This window comes from Ambystoma mexicanum, chromosome 3q, assembly GCF_040938575.1.
Source record: "Ambystoma mexicanum isolate Mex_15411 chromosome 3q, UKY_AmexF1_1, whole genome shotgun sequence".
Taxonomy (NCBI): Eukaryota; Metazoa; Chordata; class Amphibia; order Caudata; family Ambystomatidae; genus Ambystoma; species Ambystoma mexicanum.
Genome location: NC_090926.1, coordinates 875,689,396 through 875,706,048, shown reverse-complemented (window position 1 = coordinate 875,706,048; position 16,653 = coordinate 875,689,396). Strand labels below are relative to the sequence as shown.

At 49.6% G+C, this 16,653-nt stretch overlaps 1 protein-coding gene across 1 annotated transcript in view; it reads left to right on the top strand.

Moving 5' to 3' along the window:
* Positions 1-16,653, top strand: part of ERN1 (endoplasmic reticulum to nucleus signaling 1) — a 749,808-nt gene that overhangs the window by 421,419 nt on the left and 311,736 nt on the right. The window contains exons 7-8 of the mRNA XM_069654991.1: positions 4,909-5,010; positions 7,769-8,030. Coding sequence (XP_069511092.1) covers positions 4,909-5,010; positions 7,769-8,030 — 364 coding nt within the window. The remainder of the gene's footprint in view (positions 1-4,908; positions 5,011-7,768; positions 8,031-16,653) is intronic.

The window sequence follows — 16,653 nt, the reverse complement described above, 5'->3', positions numbered from 1 at the left end:
GATTATATTTCAGAGGCGGATGAGGATTCGGATGGCCTGGTTCCTAGTCAGGTGCCAGATGACATTGTCTCGGGCCATAGTCAATTTGACGATTTGAGGCAGTCGCTGCATGATGCCAGTGGACTGGACACCTCTCCGGAGGTGGAATTTGGTCGGCCTGAGCCTGGCTCCCATGCCGATTCCTCATACCGGCGCCTTATGGCTAGGGTGTCTGAGTATCTGGGATGGTCTGCTCCCCCAGGGGAGTTTGTGCAGGATGATCTGACGGACATCCTTGATGTTGGTCCCCCAACTGACCCGGTACTGCCGTTCCATATGGCTTTACAGCGTAGGGTGGCGGCGGCTTGGACTGCTCCGGAGAGTCTCCCGGCAGTGGGCAGATCCTTGTCGCGAAAATACCGTCCAGCCAGTGGCGACCCCTGCTACTTGACCAGGCACCCCACTCCGGAAAGTTTGGTGGTGCAGGCGGCCACGGCCCCGGCAAAGCAGGCGTCGTACCCTACCATCCCTCCTGATAGGGACGACAAACGTTTTGATGGCTGGGCGAAGAAGGTGTTTTCTTCTGGTGGTATGGCGCTTCAGGCGGCCAACTCCATTTGTGCCTTGTCGCGTTTCACGCACACTCTGTGGAACTGTGTTGCGTTAGCGGCTGAACATATTCCCGAAGGGGACGAACGGGATGGTTTCCTTGCTATGGTCCAGGATGGTAAGGATGCCATGTGTGAGTCCGTTCAGTCGGGTTTGGACTTAGCTGAATGCGTCAGTAGGTCCATGGCGGCGAGCACCGTGATACGCAGGTTTGCGTGGTTGCGGAAGTCGGGGTTTGCTCCTGATGTGCAGTCCCGGCTCCTCAACATGCCCTTTGATGGTGAACATCTTTTTGGCAGCTAGGCTGACGAGAGCCTTGAGAGGTTGCAGACCTCAAAAGCTGCAGCGAAGTCGTTGGGCGCTGCAGTTCGCCAACCTCCGCCTTTTCGTCCTAGGGGACAGCAGTGGAGGGGTGGCTCCTTTCGCTATTACTCGTCCTTTGGTAAAGCAAGAGGAGCTGGCAGTCAAAGGGGCCAACGCAGGGGTACCAGAGGTGGACGACAAGGTACCCGTGGTGCCAAGGCCGCTCGGGCAGTTGCCTCTTTGCCCTCAGGTAACGCCGCAGCCGCTCCTACTCAGTCATGAGGCCATGTCCCATGGTTCGCCGGTTGGGGGAAGGCTGGCGCAGCATCTTGTAGAGTGGCGTGCCATTACTTCAGATGTGTGGGTTCTGGAGATCATAACCCACGGCTACTGTCTTCCCTTTCGGCACAGGCCTCGCGACAATCCACCGGGGAACCTCTCTTTGAAGTGTCCGGATCCGCTCCTTGCGCAGGAAATTCAAGCCCTGTTGGAGAAAGGCGCCATAGAACTGGTGCCTGTAGCGGAGAGGAACGAGGGTTGGTATTCCCCTTATTTTTTGATTTCCAAGAAAGACGGGGGATTGAGACCCATCATGGACTTGCGCGGTTTGAACAAACTCCTCAGGAAGGACAAGTTCAAGATGGTTACTCTCTCTCAAGTCCTCCAGGCCCTTCAGCTTCAGGACTGGTTGGTGTCACTCGACCTCAAGGATGCTTACTTCCATGTGCCGATCCATCCCAAGCACAAGAAGTACCTGAGGTTCGCGGTTGGCGACTCGCACTTTCAGTTTCGGGTCCTGCCGTTCGGTTTGACCTCCGCCCCGAGGGTTTTCACCAAGCTCATGGTGGTGGTGGCAGCGCATCTCAGGCAAGGGGGGATTCACGTCTACCCCTACCTGGACGATTGGTTGATCAGGGGGAGCTCTCCCGAGCAAGTCCTGGATCATCTGTCCGTCGCCTGCCACTCCCTTCACAGGCTGGGCTTCTCCCTCAATTTAAAGAAGTCCCATTTGGCGCCAACACAGAAGCTCCAGTACATCGGAGCAGTGCTCGACACTTCCCTGGGGCAGTGTTTTCCTCCCCAGGTGAGGGCTCTTCACATTCAGCAGATGGTGCACAAGTTTCAGCATGCCCAGACGCTCCCGGCGTTCGAGTTCTTGAGGTTGCTCGGCCTCATGGCATCCTGCATTCTTCTGGTGCCAGAGGCTCGCCTGCGGATGAGATCTTTGCAGTGGGCACTCAAGACGCAATGGTCGCAGTCCTCCGGCAGGATGTCGGACCCGGTTCAGGTGCCGCCCTCGGTCACCCGGGACCTTCTGTGGTGGGCCGTCGAAGGCAACTTGATGAAGGGGGCTCCATTTTGGCTACCCTGGCCGGAGGTGACGATCGTGACGGATGCATCCCTCACGGGATGGGGAGCTCATGCCAACGGGCTGACAGTCAGCGGTCGTTGGTCTCCGTCGGAGTCCAGACTCCATATCAATCTGTTGGAGCTGAGGGCCGTCAGGCTAGCCCTGAAGGCTTTTCTGCCGACTGTGCGAGGAAAGACTGTCCTGATCATGACGGACAACACTGTGGCCATGCACTACCTCAACAAAAAGGGGGGGGCAGGGTCACTTCCTCTGTGCAGGGAGGCGATGCAGCTCGAGTTCTGGGCCATCCGGCAGGAAGTTTCGATCTCGGCAGTTCATCTGGCCGGAGACGAAAACGTGACGGCGGACGCTCTGAGCAGGCAGAGCGCGATCTCTCACGAGTGGGAGTTGGCTCAGGAGATTCTCCTGGAGATCTTCGCCCTTTGGGGGACCCCTCAAGTGGATCTCTTCGCCTCCAGTGTCAACCGGAAGTGCGAGAGGTTTTGCTCGCGGGAATTTCCTCCGAAAGGAGCCTTAGGAGACGCGTTTGTGGTGGAGTGGTCGTTCCCGCTGCTGTACGCGTTTCCTCCAGTCCCCGTCATCCCGCAAGTGCTGCGGAGGTTACGGAAGTTCGGTTCCCGGATGATCCTCATTGCTCCGGCGTGGGCTCGGAGGACGTGGTACCCGGACCTTCTCGACTTGTCCATCTGCCCTCCACGTCGTCTTCCCTACCGAGACGATCTGCTCTCACGGGAGGGGGGTCAGGTTCTCCATCCAGAGGTCGGATCCCTCAACCTTCACGCTTGGCTTCTGAAAGGTTGAGGTATAAGGATTGGGACCTCCCTGAAGACGTGATGGAGGTGTTGCTTTCGGCCCGAAGGCCCGCAACTAAGTCTCTGTACCGTTGCCGTTGGCGTAAGTTCTGCGACTGGTGCAGAGTTCAGAATGTGGATCCTTTTGCATGTGACATCCCCATGGTTCTGTCCTTTTTGCTTTCTTTGGCCCACAGGGGCTTGCAAGTGGGTACCATTAAAGGTTACCTGGCGGCGCTGTCCATCTTTAAGCGCTCATCTGAAGAATGTTCTTACTTTAAAATCCCTTTAATTTCACAGTTTCTGAAAGGGCTCACTAATGTGTTCCCTCCGTCGCCTTTCCTGGTGCCCGGTTGGGATTTAAACCTTGTTCTTAGGTTTCTTATGGGTGCTCCGTTTGAGCCTTTACATTCTTGCCCTTTGAGGCTGTTGACTTTGAAAACTGTGTTTTTAGTTGCGGTTACTTCCGCTCGCAGAGTGAGTGAGTTACAGGCACTTTCTGTTAAGCCACCCTTTACTGTATTTCACAAGGACAGGGTTGTCCTTCGAGTTCGTCCTTCTTTTCTTCCAAAGGTAGTGACGGAATTTCATTTGGCCCAGAAGATTGTTCTTCCGGCATTCTATCCTCCTCCGCATCCTGGTAAGGAAGAGGAGAGGCTCCATAGGCTTGATCCTAGGAGAGCTTTGAGCTTTTATGTTTCTCGCATGTCCCGGGTCAGAGTGGACGATCAACTCTTTATTGGTTACGCTGGTAAGCGCTTGGGGCAAGCTGTGACGAAACAGACTTTGTCACGCTGGATTATTTTGGCCATCTCGGAGTGTTACCGCTTGGCGGGTAAGGACCCACCGGCTGGCTTGCGGGCCCATTCTACCAGGGGCGTGGCTGCATCTACTGCCCTGCAGAGGGGTGTTCCTATTCGCAACATCTGTGATGCTGCCACCTGGGCTTCAGTACATACATTTGTACGGCATTATTCCCTCGATTCCATCAGAGGGCAGGATCTGGCCTTTGGCAAGGCGGTCCTTTGCTCTGCTATTTGATTGGCTATTCTAAATTTTGTTTCTAAATTCTTTCCCTCCTCCTTGATTTGGTACTGCTTTGGGAGTCTGTCATAGATATGGAATACGTCGGAGGACCCAATCCCCTCGAAGAACAAGTTACTTTCTTACCTGGTAACGTTCTTTCGATGGGATGGTCCGACGACGTATTCCATATCGCTCCCACCCTGCCTTCCCCGCTGCAGAATTTCTGTTGCGATTGCAGCTTACGTTCCGCAAGGCTTTGTGTCGGACTGGCAGTTGACTAATGTCACACGTTCTGGGGGAAAAAACTACAACTGAGGCTACTGGCGTCGTGCGTCCTACTTATCACATCGGATGACGTCGGACGTCGGAGGAGGTCCTCGACGGCGGCGCATCGACGTCATCGACGCAGGACGCAGACGCCGAAAAAGTTTCCGAAGCAGCACAGCTGTGGTGATTACATGTCATAGATATGGAATACGTCGTCGGACCATCCCATCGAAAGAACGTTACCAGGTAAGAAAGTAACTTGTTCTTTCCTTGCAAAGATGTGCCTTTTTCCTTGGAGTGTTTTTTCTTGTCTGGACTTACAACAGTCTGGATTGCCACCAGGATAGATGGAGTCCCAGAGGGCCAGAGCGTAGCAGGAGAAGGACCCTATCCTACTTTTCTCTTTGCCTCCCGGTCTAGTTTCCAGTCTGCTGATGGTTTTACTGTGAGATACTCATGTGGTGCCTGATGTTTTTAGTTTGTGTACTTGGACATAAACTTGTATTGATGATGGTGCAAATGTTGTGCTTTTTTGGTAAATCTAACTTCTGTTTTTAACAGAATACACCATCACAATGTATGACACCAAGAATAAGGAGCTGCGTTGGAATGCCACATACTTTGATTATGCCGCAACGCTGCCCGACGAGAGCACCGAATACAGTAAGACATGAGATGGGTGGTTCTTCTCTACGCATTGTATGCAGGCAGCTCTATTTCTTTTTCCTTCAGAGCTGTATACTTTTGAGGAAGAGCTACTCTGGGTTCTGACACAAATGTTATCCTAAAAGTATCCCTGTGTAACATAGCAACATGATTTTGTAGTTTCAGGATTTCTTCAATAATAAGTTCATTTATGTGAGTGAAGTTGAAGTGATTTGGGTAATTTTGATTTTGTCGAACGATGGAATCGTGCCTTGCGAACTTATGCACAGTACAATACTTCATGAAAGAATCAATATGTTCTAATGAGCAACACAGCACTTGTAAAGTGTGTTTGATTGGCAAGGCGTGTGATAATTGCCTGACATCATAGGAGACAGTGGTGTCATGTTGGGAATCTAGGACTATGCGTTTCCAGGCCTGCAAGGACTCTCCCAGTCTCTATGGGCAGGATAGTTTGACGCAATAAAGAAATGGTCCCAGGCCCTGCAATTACTGCAATCATTTGAATATCGGCACTGGCGGACTATTGGCATCAGAGTCCAAAAGACTGACTGGATTATGAAACCGTACGCGCCTGCAGTGTCCAGCATCTGGACACAACTGTGTGTGGTAATCCATTAAGAATTCGAGAGTCTGGTGCTCCCCAGGCTCTCAAAGTATATGCTGCCCAAGCAGAGCTTCAAAAAAATCCTGCTTTGCGTTTCCTGCAGATGGCCTTTTCCTTCCCGACGGACTCAACTTTGACATGAATTATATGTTTGGCTAGAGGATAACAGACTTGCAGTCGTGTGCTTCGATCACATTAGCTAGTGCTGGCGATTACAATTAAAGGTACAGCTTTTGTTTTCATTAAGCGTGTCAGCGTGGAATCTTGGTGGATGATGGCAGAATGTGGGGTTTGGGTGTGATAGGAACCCTCGGAAAAGGTGGCCAGTGATTTTATGTAACTGCGTCTCATGTAATTTAGTGAAACTTGTAACCATTTATAATTTATAACTCAAACTTGCGTCAATACTTGCCGTCTAATGACAGAAGAATCCTTTTCATGATACAGCTGTATATGGAAAACACTAATCTATGATCATTTTTCACCGCTTCGAAGTTCCCTGTGAACATATTTGTGTGAAATCCACACGTTTTTTGATGTGCCTAAATGTGTGCTCAGTGAATTCCCGCCCAACAACTGCCTTTCACAGTTCGGATGCAACGGCTACAGCTGATGTTTACTGCTTTAACATAGATGACTCATGTAAGAAACCATTATGAAGGGAAGACTACAGAGCAAAATAGTTACAGGTTAAACAGTTTAAACAGTTGTAATGGATGTTTAAGGAAGCAAAATATGCATCCATATGCACTGTGGGGTTCGCACATGTGTAAATGGTCCCAGTTATGGCCGATAATGGAATCAAGCCACATAAAGAAAGGGATGAGCCCAGAATCTCACACAATTTGATAAAGTGAACAAGCTAGGACTCGTACTTTGGTCGCTTGGTTGCAAGAATAACACATAAACCATTACCCCATGCCACATTCTCAAGTTACCACTGTGCTGGTGCGGTTTGCGTTGCAAATGGAAACGGTGGGTTACTGTTTTTTGCTTGAAGTAGCAATGCAGTATGCGCAAAATCATGTTAAATATAGGAGTCTGGTCTGTTGCTGTCTATATACTGCATTTCCTCTCTTTGCCCCAGAAGCTTACTGTCTCTAGAGCTCTGATTCTTTCTTGGCTGGACTACTGCAACATCTTTTCTAAATCTTCCTGCCTCTACTCTCCGACCTTTGCAACTCATCCAGAACAAGACTGCGAGACTTGTCCTTGGCCTCAAGCCGAGGGATTGTATCTCTCCAGCCATGAAATCTCTCTCCCAGTGGGTGCAAGGATTAATTTCAAGACCCTTTGCATTGTCCACAAGGCCATTTGGGGCCTGGGTCCGCAATACCTTCAACTCTCCCTTTGGAAATACCTTCCTACTCAAGCTCTTCGCTCCTCCAGCTCCAACTCCCTCATGGTCGGTCACTTCTCCAAGCAACGAGTTGGGGGTAGATCTCTTTTTTCCGGCTGGAGCCTACATCTCTGCCTCTCTGAAACTTGAGGAGAACCATCTTCGGTTTCGGAAGCACCTCAAGACCTTTCTCTTTGCATCTGCCTTTGCTCTTCCTCTCTCTGCTTTGGCACTCGGTCCTTGGCTACCCTCTGATTTTGGGCCCAGATCCCTGCCTAACCTGCTACACACTTGCACTGCCTCCTGGCAAACCTTGCACTTGGGTCTGTATCCATAACTCTACAGTCCAGTTCTTGCACTTATTTGACACCTGTTGTCTGCACCTTATTCTCACACTTACCACCTGCTGGCAGCACTATTTGTTGTTCTGAACACATGTTCAGCACTCTCCACTCCCCCATGCACTTGCACGTTCTTAATGTCACTGGGCCTAGTAAGATAGTTGTTTTTGTCCTCCCTTGTTCCCCTCCCCTGCCTCGTGCTCTGAAACATTTGTGTATGGGCGCAATATAAATAAATAAAATATCATATCATACCAAAACAGCTTAAATACGAGGTGTGCCAGTTCTCAGTCTGAAAGTGTATACAATAGTAGAACATTTTTCGAATTTTGTTCACAATTCTGTGTGCTATTTTAAAATTAGGTCTGGCTCTGTTACCCTTGTACTAAATGTAGGATTCTGAAATGGCATGTCTGCACATAGAAAAGAGGAGCATTGGTTCTGATGTTCGTTTTGTTTGTGTTATAGAAATGTCCCACTTTGTGTCAAATGGCGATGGGCTGGTGGTCACAGTGGACAGCGAGTCTGGGGACGTCCTGTGGATTCAGAACTATGCCTCCCCTGTAGTAGCTTTGTACATCTGGCAGCGTGAAGGCTTGCGGAAAGTATTACACACAAACGTGGCAGTGGAGACTCTTCGGTATCTTACTTTTATGTCTGGAGAGGTTGGGCGCATCACCAAGTGGAAGTACCCCTTCCCCAAAGAGACCAAGACAAATAGCAAGTTAACGTGAGTATTATTATTAGACATTTGGTCACTAGGTGATTGCACATTGTTTCGCTTCGGATTTTTGAGGGACCCTGCACAGATTTAATACCCAGTGCCAAAAGCTTGGGAATTTGCCATGGAAGATAATGGTATCTAGAATTTGTGTATGCTACTTTTTTATGGTGCTGACAAGCAAGAATATTATTTGTGCAAATGACGCCTGACATTAGCTAGGGCTGTGAGTGTGTAAAGCAAAGCAAATTTTGGCAGATCTCACAAGTCACTGGGAACCAATACTCCCATCTTGAGAGTTTCATGGACAAAAGACATGAAGTGTCCTAAATTCCTAATCCTCAAAATATGGATGTCTGCTGTGTTTTGTCCAGAGCCAAAAAATTGTGTTCTTCCTTCCAACTGCCACTCCCTCCTCCAAATTAAAACTTGGCTTGAATAACATGAACCGGAGCCATTTGCCCTTTAACCCATGTGCGGATAATTTTGACATCCACCTTGACCCACTTTCACATTCAAAACGGGAAGTCGGACTTCCAGGCCACATGTCATTCCTAGTTTGGAGCAGGCAAGCCTCTCCTCGTAGGCCTTTTTGAGTATTCAAGGTTTACATCTAAAAGATATAATGGACACCGATCAACCCCTCAAAGGCAAAGGGAAAGCAACCCGATTTCCAGCTTGCTGGCCTCGGAAATTTCTTTCAGTAGAGGGCGTTGCGCGTCGACATCCAAGTCGGTGTCCCTCGACAGACTCTGTATTGGCACTGACATCATTATGAGTATATATAAACTTGCAGCGTCCGTTGCTCAGTTCCGTTTTTCCGCGCTTCGTGGGCCTCGGAAACGTAACGTTGCTTCCTTTCTTCAGAAAAACCTTCTTATTCTTCGAAGATTATTACCATTACACGATGGCTTCTTCATCCGAACCATCGACTCCATGGTCCGGTTTCAAGAAATTTCGTGACTGTGGGAAGAAAATGTAGTTAACGGATCCTCACCGGATCTGTTTGTGTGCCTGGGATCGGAGCATCACTGTTCGGAATGCGAGGACTGTATGTCCATGACGGCGAAAGCCTTGAAGGAGCGTAAGGGGAAGTTAGAAAGAGGTAAGGACTTTAAAACTTCTAATCCCTTGAAAGTTTCTTCGGCCGAGTCGAGACATTCGTCTCCTCATCGACAAAAGAAACATTCCCATTCAAGATCTCGAAGCGGTTCTCATCAGTCTTCGAGATCAAAACACTCTAAGAAGTGTCGTAGATCTCCCTCTTCTTCTTCCTCTACTTCCCCAGAAAGGGTGACCTGGCCCACAAAACACAGCTCTAAGTGGGAGGAATTCCGTAAAAAAATGCTTAGCATCTTCGAGAAAGCGACCTCGACCCCCTCGGAGACGTCTAAAGGTGATAAACAGGGTTAAAGACCCGAAAAAGCAAAACACAGCGAGTCGTTGAACCCGGCAGGAGAAGGTACTCGAGAGCGTCATGAACCCTCGAGTAAAAGCAATAAGACCGCGTCATCGACGTTTCCTTGGATTCACAAATCTGCGTCATCGACGTCTTTGTCGAAGGGCCCTTCGCATAAATCGGTTTCTTCGAAGCCACTGTCGAGCCGATAAAGAACAAACCTACAACTGTCACTACGTCACAGGCAGTAGAGGTGTTGAAAGCTCCAACCATGACGTGGCTAATTTTAGCGTTTTTTTCAATGTTTGTGTTCATTATATTGTGCAGTGCTGTAACTAACCATTGCGGTTGGCTGCATTATCCTTTAGTGACTAGATTGCCCTTTGTTGTTTTATTTTTTGGCCCTTTTGCCTTCAGATCTGAATAGGCGATTGTGGCTTCCCTTATCGAGTGACTTTCTTCGCTCGCACGGGAAACCCCTTTTTGGGTTCAATCTAGTAGCATCTAGGTCTACTGTGATTTTATTTCTTTGACTTTTTCACTTACAGCCAACAGTGAAACTAGCACTCAGTCACTTTACATGATGCACTTTATGATTGATACATTAATGTTGTCACTTTGCGTATTTTTTGTACAGAACTTCAGATGATTTAATACTTATTTTAACGAGTACAAATTCTAAATAAATACAGTATTTTTAACGATTGTTTCGTTCTTAGTGGATTGATCTGTGTTGTGACCCTTGGTGGTCCTCCCCCGTTTTGGTGGGGGTCCTCCCCCCGTTTTGGTGGCCTTTTAGCGGCCTGTTTGAGTATCTTCAATTCATTCCGCTGGCTGGTTTTTCATTTATATTGATCGCTGCTTCCCCTCTGCCAGCGAAGTAGGGGAAACCCACCTCTTTGTTTTGCGGTTGAGGATGTCATCGACAATCTCGACGACGCCGAGTAGGATTCCGATCCTCTTGAGTGCATCGAGGTCTTTTCAAACTTTTTAAACGCCTTTTTCAGGATTGTCGAAGCCTTTGACGTTCACGTTGACAACCTCAACGTTTTCTCTGGCAGTGACAACAAATTTAGCGCCTTCTGCTCTAGAAATGGGTTTTAAACCATATCCTAGGTCTGACTACTTTAGAGCCTTGTCCTCCTATATATGAGGAAGGGGAGGATTCCGACAATGAGAGACCCTTTGGTTTGCAAAGGACTATAATACCCATGCCAGAGGAATTAATCTCTGAGGAGAACAGGTTAAAAGACCTTCAAGAGTCCCTACATGAGGCAAGTGGTTTAGATACTTCTCCAGAAGTAGAGTTTGCTAAACCAGACCCTTGAGAGCATGCTCTTAGACTCCTTATAGGATTCTGATGGCCAGAATAATTGAATTCATGGGGTGGACTACACCTACACCCTCTTTTCAGCAGGATGACCTTACTGATATTTTAGATAAAGGTCCACAGGAGGATCCTGTTCCTTTTCATACTGCTCTGCAAAGAAAAATATCTGCTAATTGGAAAACTCCTGAAGTTATCCCTGCAGTAAATAAAAACCTTTCTGCTAAATACAGAGTATCAGCTTCAGATCCTGAATATCTGTGCAAGAATCCAACTCCAGAGAGCCTCGTTGTACAAACAGCGACTTCATCTAACAGTTAGTCGGCATACCCTACTATTCCACAGGACAGGGATGATAAAAGATGTGATGCCACGTCAAAAAAAGTATATTCGGCATGTAGCATGGCGCTTAAGTCCATCAACGCCACTTGCACGCTAGCAAGGTTCAGCCACACACTTTGGGGGAGTGCTTCATCTACGGCTGACTGTCTCCTAGAAGGACAAGAAAGGGATGCATTCTTAAACATCATCAGGGATGGAAAGGATGCAATGTGCGAGTCCCTCCAAACGGGCATTGATTCTGCTGACAGCATCAGTAGGGTAATGGCGGGAAGTACCACAATCCGCAGATTTGCGTGGTTGCGGAAGTCTGGTTTTGCTCCAGATGTACAAGCCAGACTTCTGAACATGCCCTTTTGACGGCACTTATTTATTTGGAAAGAAGGCTGATGACAGCCTGGAGAGATTACAAACATCCAAAGCAGCAGCAAAATGCCTTGGGGCTGCAATCCGGCAGACTCCAAATCGCCCCTCAGGAGCTTCCTGGAGGGGTAGGTCCTTTCGCTTTTACTCCGCATTCGGAAGAGGCAGAGGACAGCCAGCTCAAAGGGGCCAGAAACGATTCACCCGTGGTGGACGGGTCAAAGGTACAAAAGCCGCAGCAGCAGGTGACACTTTACCCTCGGCATCTGTGTCAGCCGCTTCTGAACCCCTCTGAGGTCTCCCCTCACAAGACACCAGTAGGGGGCAGGTTAACTCAACATCTGGCAGAAGGGCAGGCTATTACGTCAGATGCTTGGGCATTGGAGACAGTTGCCCAAGGTTACTGCCTGCCCTTTCTACACACTCCTCAGTCATCCAACGGGGAACAACTCTTTGAAGCTTCCAGACCCGCTCATTATGCAGGAGATTTTAGACCTGCTAGAGAAGGGTGCCATAGAACCGGTACCCGTAGCGGAGAGGAACAAGGGTTGGTATTCCCCCTACTTTTTTTTTTTAAAATATATTTTTATTTTATATATAAACCAAACGACAATACAACAGAACATAAATAAACACATTTAACAACAAAAAGCACTGCAATCCCCATCCCTCCCCCCTATGAGCCCGTATGGTGTCCGCCATCGGTATCCGCTGTGAACGGGGGGGGCGTCATCGCTCTCAGATTCAATTGGAGCCGACCCCGTTCCAAACAGTTCGGCTATCAACAATTTCCATGCCGCGAGGGAGCACATTTCCTCCTCCTCCCCTGCAATACTGGTATCCCGCCACACAGCCGTCTCGGCCTCCATCCATTTTAGGAGATCCCTCCACCAGACCTTCACTCGTGGCTTATGACACTCCTTCCATCCCATGGCAATCCTACGTTTAGCAAGCACATAAGCCAAATCTTTCAATTTCTCGACATGTCTAAGTTTACACGCTCTGGGATATCCCCCCAGTAAGCAGGCCCAGGCTGAATCCACTTTGAGCGTGACCCTCTTTCCTGCCAGCTTCTGCGCCACTTCACCCCAGTAGCCTGCAATTACTGGGCACGACCAGAACATGTGTATCATGTCTGCATTCTCCTCGTCACACTTGGGGCACGCCTGGCGTCCAACATCCCGGAATTTGGATATTCTCAAGGGGGTCATGTATGCCCTGTGCGTTATATAAAGCTGTATTTGCTTAAACCTGGCATTTCTCGATACTTTTTTATGATACCCCAAGGCACGCTCCCACAACCCATCTGCCATCGGGGCCCCCATCTCCATTTCCCATTCCAGTCTCAAGTGCACTAAATCGCTCCCAACCTTCGTCATCAACATCTCATACAACCTAGAGACCTCATGCCCGCCCTCCGATGTGTCATATAGTATCTCCACCGTGGCGTCCGGTTCATCGGCCAGGGTAGTTTCAGGCCACCTATTCCGGATCTCCTGCACTATCCTGTGATATGTCACATATTGACCCCTGTGCAGTCCCGACCCTGCCTCTAGTTCTTCGAACTCCATGATGGTCCCATCCTGCCAAATATCTCCCATGGTGACCAACCCCACTGACTCCCAGTATATCCGGATGATTGCTCTGAGCTGCCCGTCTCCCTTCGCCAGTGCTACCAATGGGAACTGCGACACACACGGCAAAGGGTTACCCATCATCCGGCAGGCCCGTCTCCACATGTTCCGTCCCAAAGCTAGCATTCTAGGCCGCTCCCTCATGCATGCATTAGTCACCCAGATCACCTCTCGCAGATAAAAAGGGGAGCAATCCCTCCCAAACAGCCTGTGTTCAGGGGTCTCGTCGTCAGAGAGCCACCTGGAAACATATTGTAGCTGCGCTGCCACATAATATCCCTCAAAGTTCGGCAGTTTGACTCCGCCCTTCTCATAGAAGTTCTGCAGCTTCCACAGTGCGACTCTGTTGCGCGTGCCGTGCCACAGGAATTCTCTGCAAACACTATGTAGCCTCACAAAAAACTTCTTAGGAATCATGTAAGGGATGTTGTTAAAATAATGTAAAAGCCTGGGCAGTACCACCATTTTAAGCATAGCTCCCCGGCCCATCATCGCTAATGGCAATCTTTCCCAGAACCTCATGCATTTCTCGATCTTCCCCACAGCAAGTTCAGTGTTATGCTTGTGCTCTTCCTCAGTCGTGTGATACACGTCAATTCCCAAGTATCTGAAGGAACTCGTCGCCCACGGGATCTGCAACACTGGCAACCTCTCTACCGGAGTCCCCACATAGCCTCCTAGCGGAAATAGAGTGGATTTCTGGGGGTTTACCGCTATACCGGACAACCAGGCATACCTCCCCATCACCTCTAAGACATACTGCAAATTTTCTTCTGGGTATCTTAGGTATAGCAGCATATCATCTGCAAACAGGGATATAAGGTGACACTCTACTCCTACATCGATGCCGACCGGGTCATATTGCTGCCGTAGGTAAATCGCTAAGGGTTCTAGGGCCAGGATGTACAACATTGGGGACCAGGGACACCCCTGCCTAGTGCCTCTGCCCAACTGCCATCTCTCTGACACCACTGCACCCGTGCGGACCCTGGCTAGTGGTGCACTGTATAACATTTTAGCCCACCTAACGTAACCTGGTCCCATCCCGTACCATCTCAGAGCCGCCAGCAGCCAAGGCCACCGAACAGAGTCGAACGCTTTAACCGCGTCCAATGCCACTATCGCCATTTCGCCGTCATCACTACATCCCCATTCGACCACCCTGTGGAGGCGTCTGTGGTTGTGAGTAATGTTCCTATTAGGGACATAGCCCGTCTGGTCAGGGTGGATCAACTTGCTGATCACTCTACGCATTCTAGTAGCCAGGACAGCTGTCAGGATCTTGCTATCTTGGTTCAGCATCGACAGGGGCCTGTAGGAGCCACAATCATGTCCCGGTTTATTTGGCTTGGGGAGCGGTATTATAATCGCCTCCCTAAGTGACTCCGGCAGCCGTCCCACCTCGTATGCTTCGTTGAGCATTTCCAGCATGGGCGGGAGCACTTCCTCCGCATACACTTTATAAAATTCACTGGGGAACCCATCTGCCCCTGGGGCCTTGCTAGTGGACAACTGTCTCACAATCTCCTTCAACTCTTCCAGGGTGATCGGAGCATCCAGCTCCTCTCGCTCCTCATCACTGACCTTAGGCAAGCCTACATCTTCCAGCACTTCGTCTATCTCCTCCTGGCTGCCCCCCTCGCAATCTTCGTATAAGACCTTATAGTATTCCACGAATGCCCTATTCACGCCTTCTTGGGTGTCTACTTCCTCCCCCTTTTCATTGGTTACCAATCTGATCGGGGATCGTGGGGTCTCGCTCTTGTACAGCCAAGCTAAGAGTCGGCCCGTTTTATCTCCCCCCGCATGCAATCTCTCAATATACTTTCTATAGTTCAAATTACAGAGCCTATCCCAATGTTCCGCACACTCCTGTTGCAATTTGGAGACCGCCTCCGCATCAATCCCACCACCTTCCAACTCCTCCTCCAGCTCAGTCTCAGCTCTATGCAGATCCGCCAGGACTCCCCCCATCAATCCCTTAGACTTCGCAATGGCGATCCCCCGCATTACGACCTTAAAGGCCTCCCATAAGGTGCCAGCCGACTTAACGCTCCCTGTATTCACCTCAAAATAAGCAGTTATCTCTTCCCTCATATCCTCTCTGAAGGCAGGGTCCTTCAGCGCCTCCGCCCTGAGGCGCCATGTTGGTATACGCGCTCGTGGGGAATACAGCTGCCATCGCATGACCAGGGGCGAGTGGTCAGAGAGGACTCTCGCCCTGTAGTCTATATGGTCGCACTCCGCGCCTATGTCTAGCGTAGCGAAAAAGTAATCAAGCCTCGTGTGCAGGCGATGCGGGGCCGAATAGTGCGAGTATTTGGTATTCCCCCTACTTGCTGGTACCAAAGAAGGACGGAGGACTGAGACCCATCTTGGACTTGCGAAAATTGAACAAATTCCTCAGGAAAGACGAGTTCAAGATGGTAACCCTTTCTCAGATCCTACAGGCCCTCCAGCTTCAGGAATGGTTGGTATCTCTAGGGATGCTTATTTCCATGTGCCAATCCATCTCAAACACACGAAATACCTGAGGTTTGCAATTGGCAACTCTCACTATCAATTTCGAGTTCTGTCATTTGGGCTGACCTCCGCCCCGAGGGTATTTACCTAGCTAATGTCGGTAGTGGCTGCAAGTTTGAGGAGGGAAGGGATCCATGTCTACCCCTACCTGGACGATTGGTTGATCAGAGCAGTATCTCTGGAACAAGCTCAGATCCAGCTAGATTATGTCTGCCACTTCCTTCACAAGCTGGGCTTCTCCCTCAACTTAAAGAAGTCACAGATGATACCATCACAGGGACTCCAGTTCATTGGAGCAGTCCTGGACACTTCCCTGGGAAAAGCCTCGCCACCAGATTTGAGGGCTCAAGATATTCTACAGATGGTCACCAAGTTTCAAAATGCCCAACGTCTACCAGCCTTTGACCTTTTGAGGTTGCTAGGCCTCATGGCATCCTGCATCTTGCTAGTGCGAGAGGCTCGCCTGAGAATGAGATCCCTCCAGTGGGCACTAAGAACCCGGTGGTCGCAATTCTCTGGAAGAATGTCAGATCTCCTACAAGTCCCGGACAGAGTAGCTTGAGACCTTCAGTGGTGGATCGGTCGGGAGAACATCTTGAAAGGAGAACAGTTTTGGCAACCATGGCCGGAGATGACCGTAGTCACGGATGCCTCACGGGGTGGGGAGCCCATGCCAACGACTTGACCATCAGCGGTCATTGGTCTCCATCGGAGTCCAGACTACACATCAACCTGTTGGAGCTGAGAGAAATCAGACTAGCGCTGAAAGCTTTTCTGCCATCAGTACAGGGAAAGAATGTCCTGATAATGACGGACAACACAGTGGCCATGCACTACCTCAACAAAAGAGGAGGCGTAGGGTCACTGCCACTGTGCAGAGAGGCAATGCAGCTCTGGTTTTGGGCAATTCAAGAAGGAATCTCTCTATCAGCAATTCACCTAGCAGGAGAGAAGAATTTGACGGGGGACGCTCTGAGCAGGCAGGGCACAGTCTTCCACGAGTGGGAGCTAGCTCAGGAAGTCCTTCAAGAGATCTTCACCCTTTGG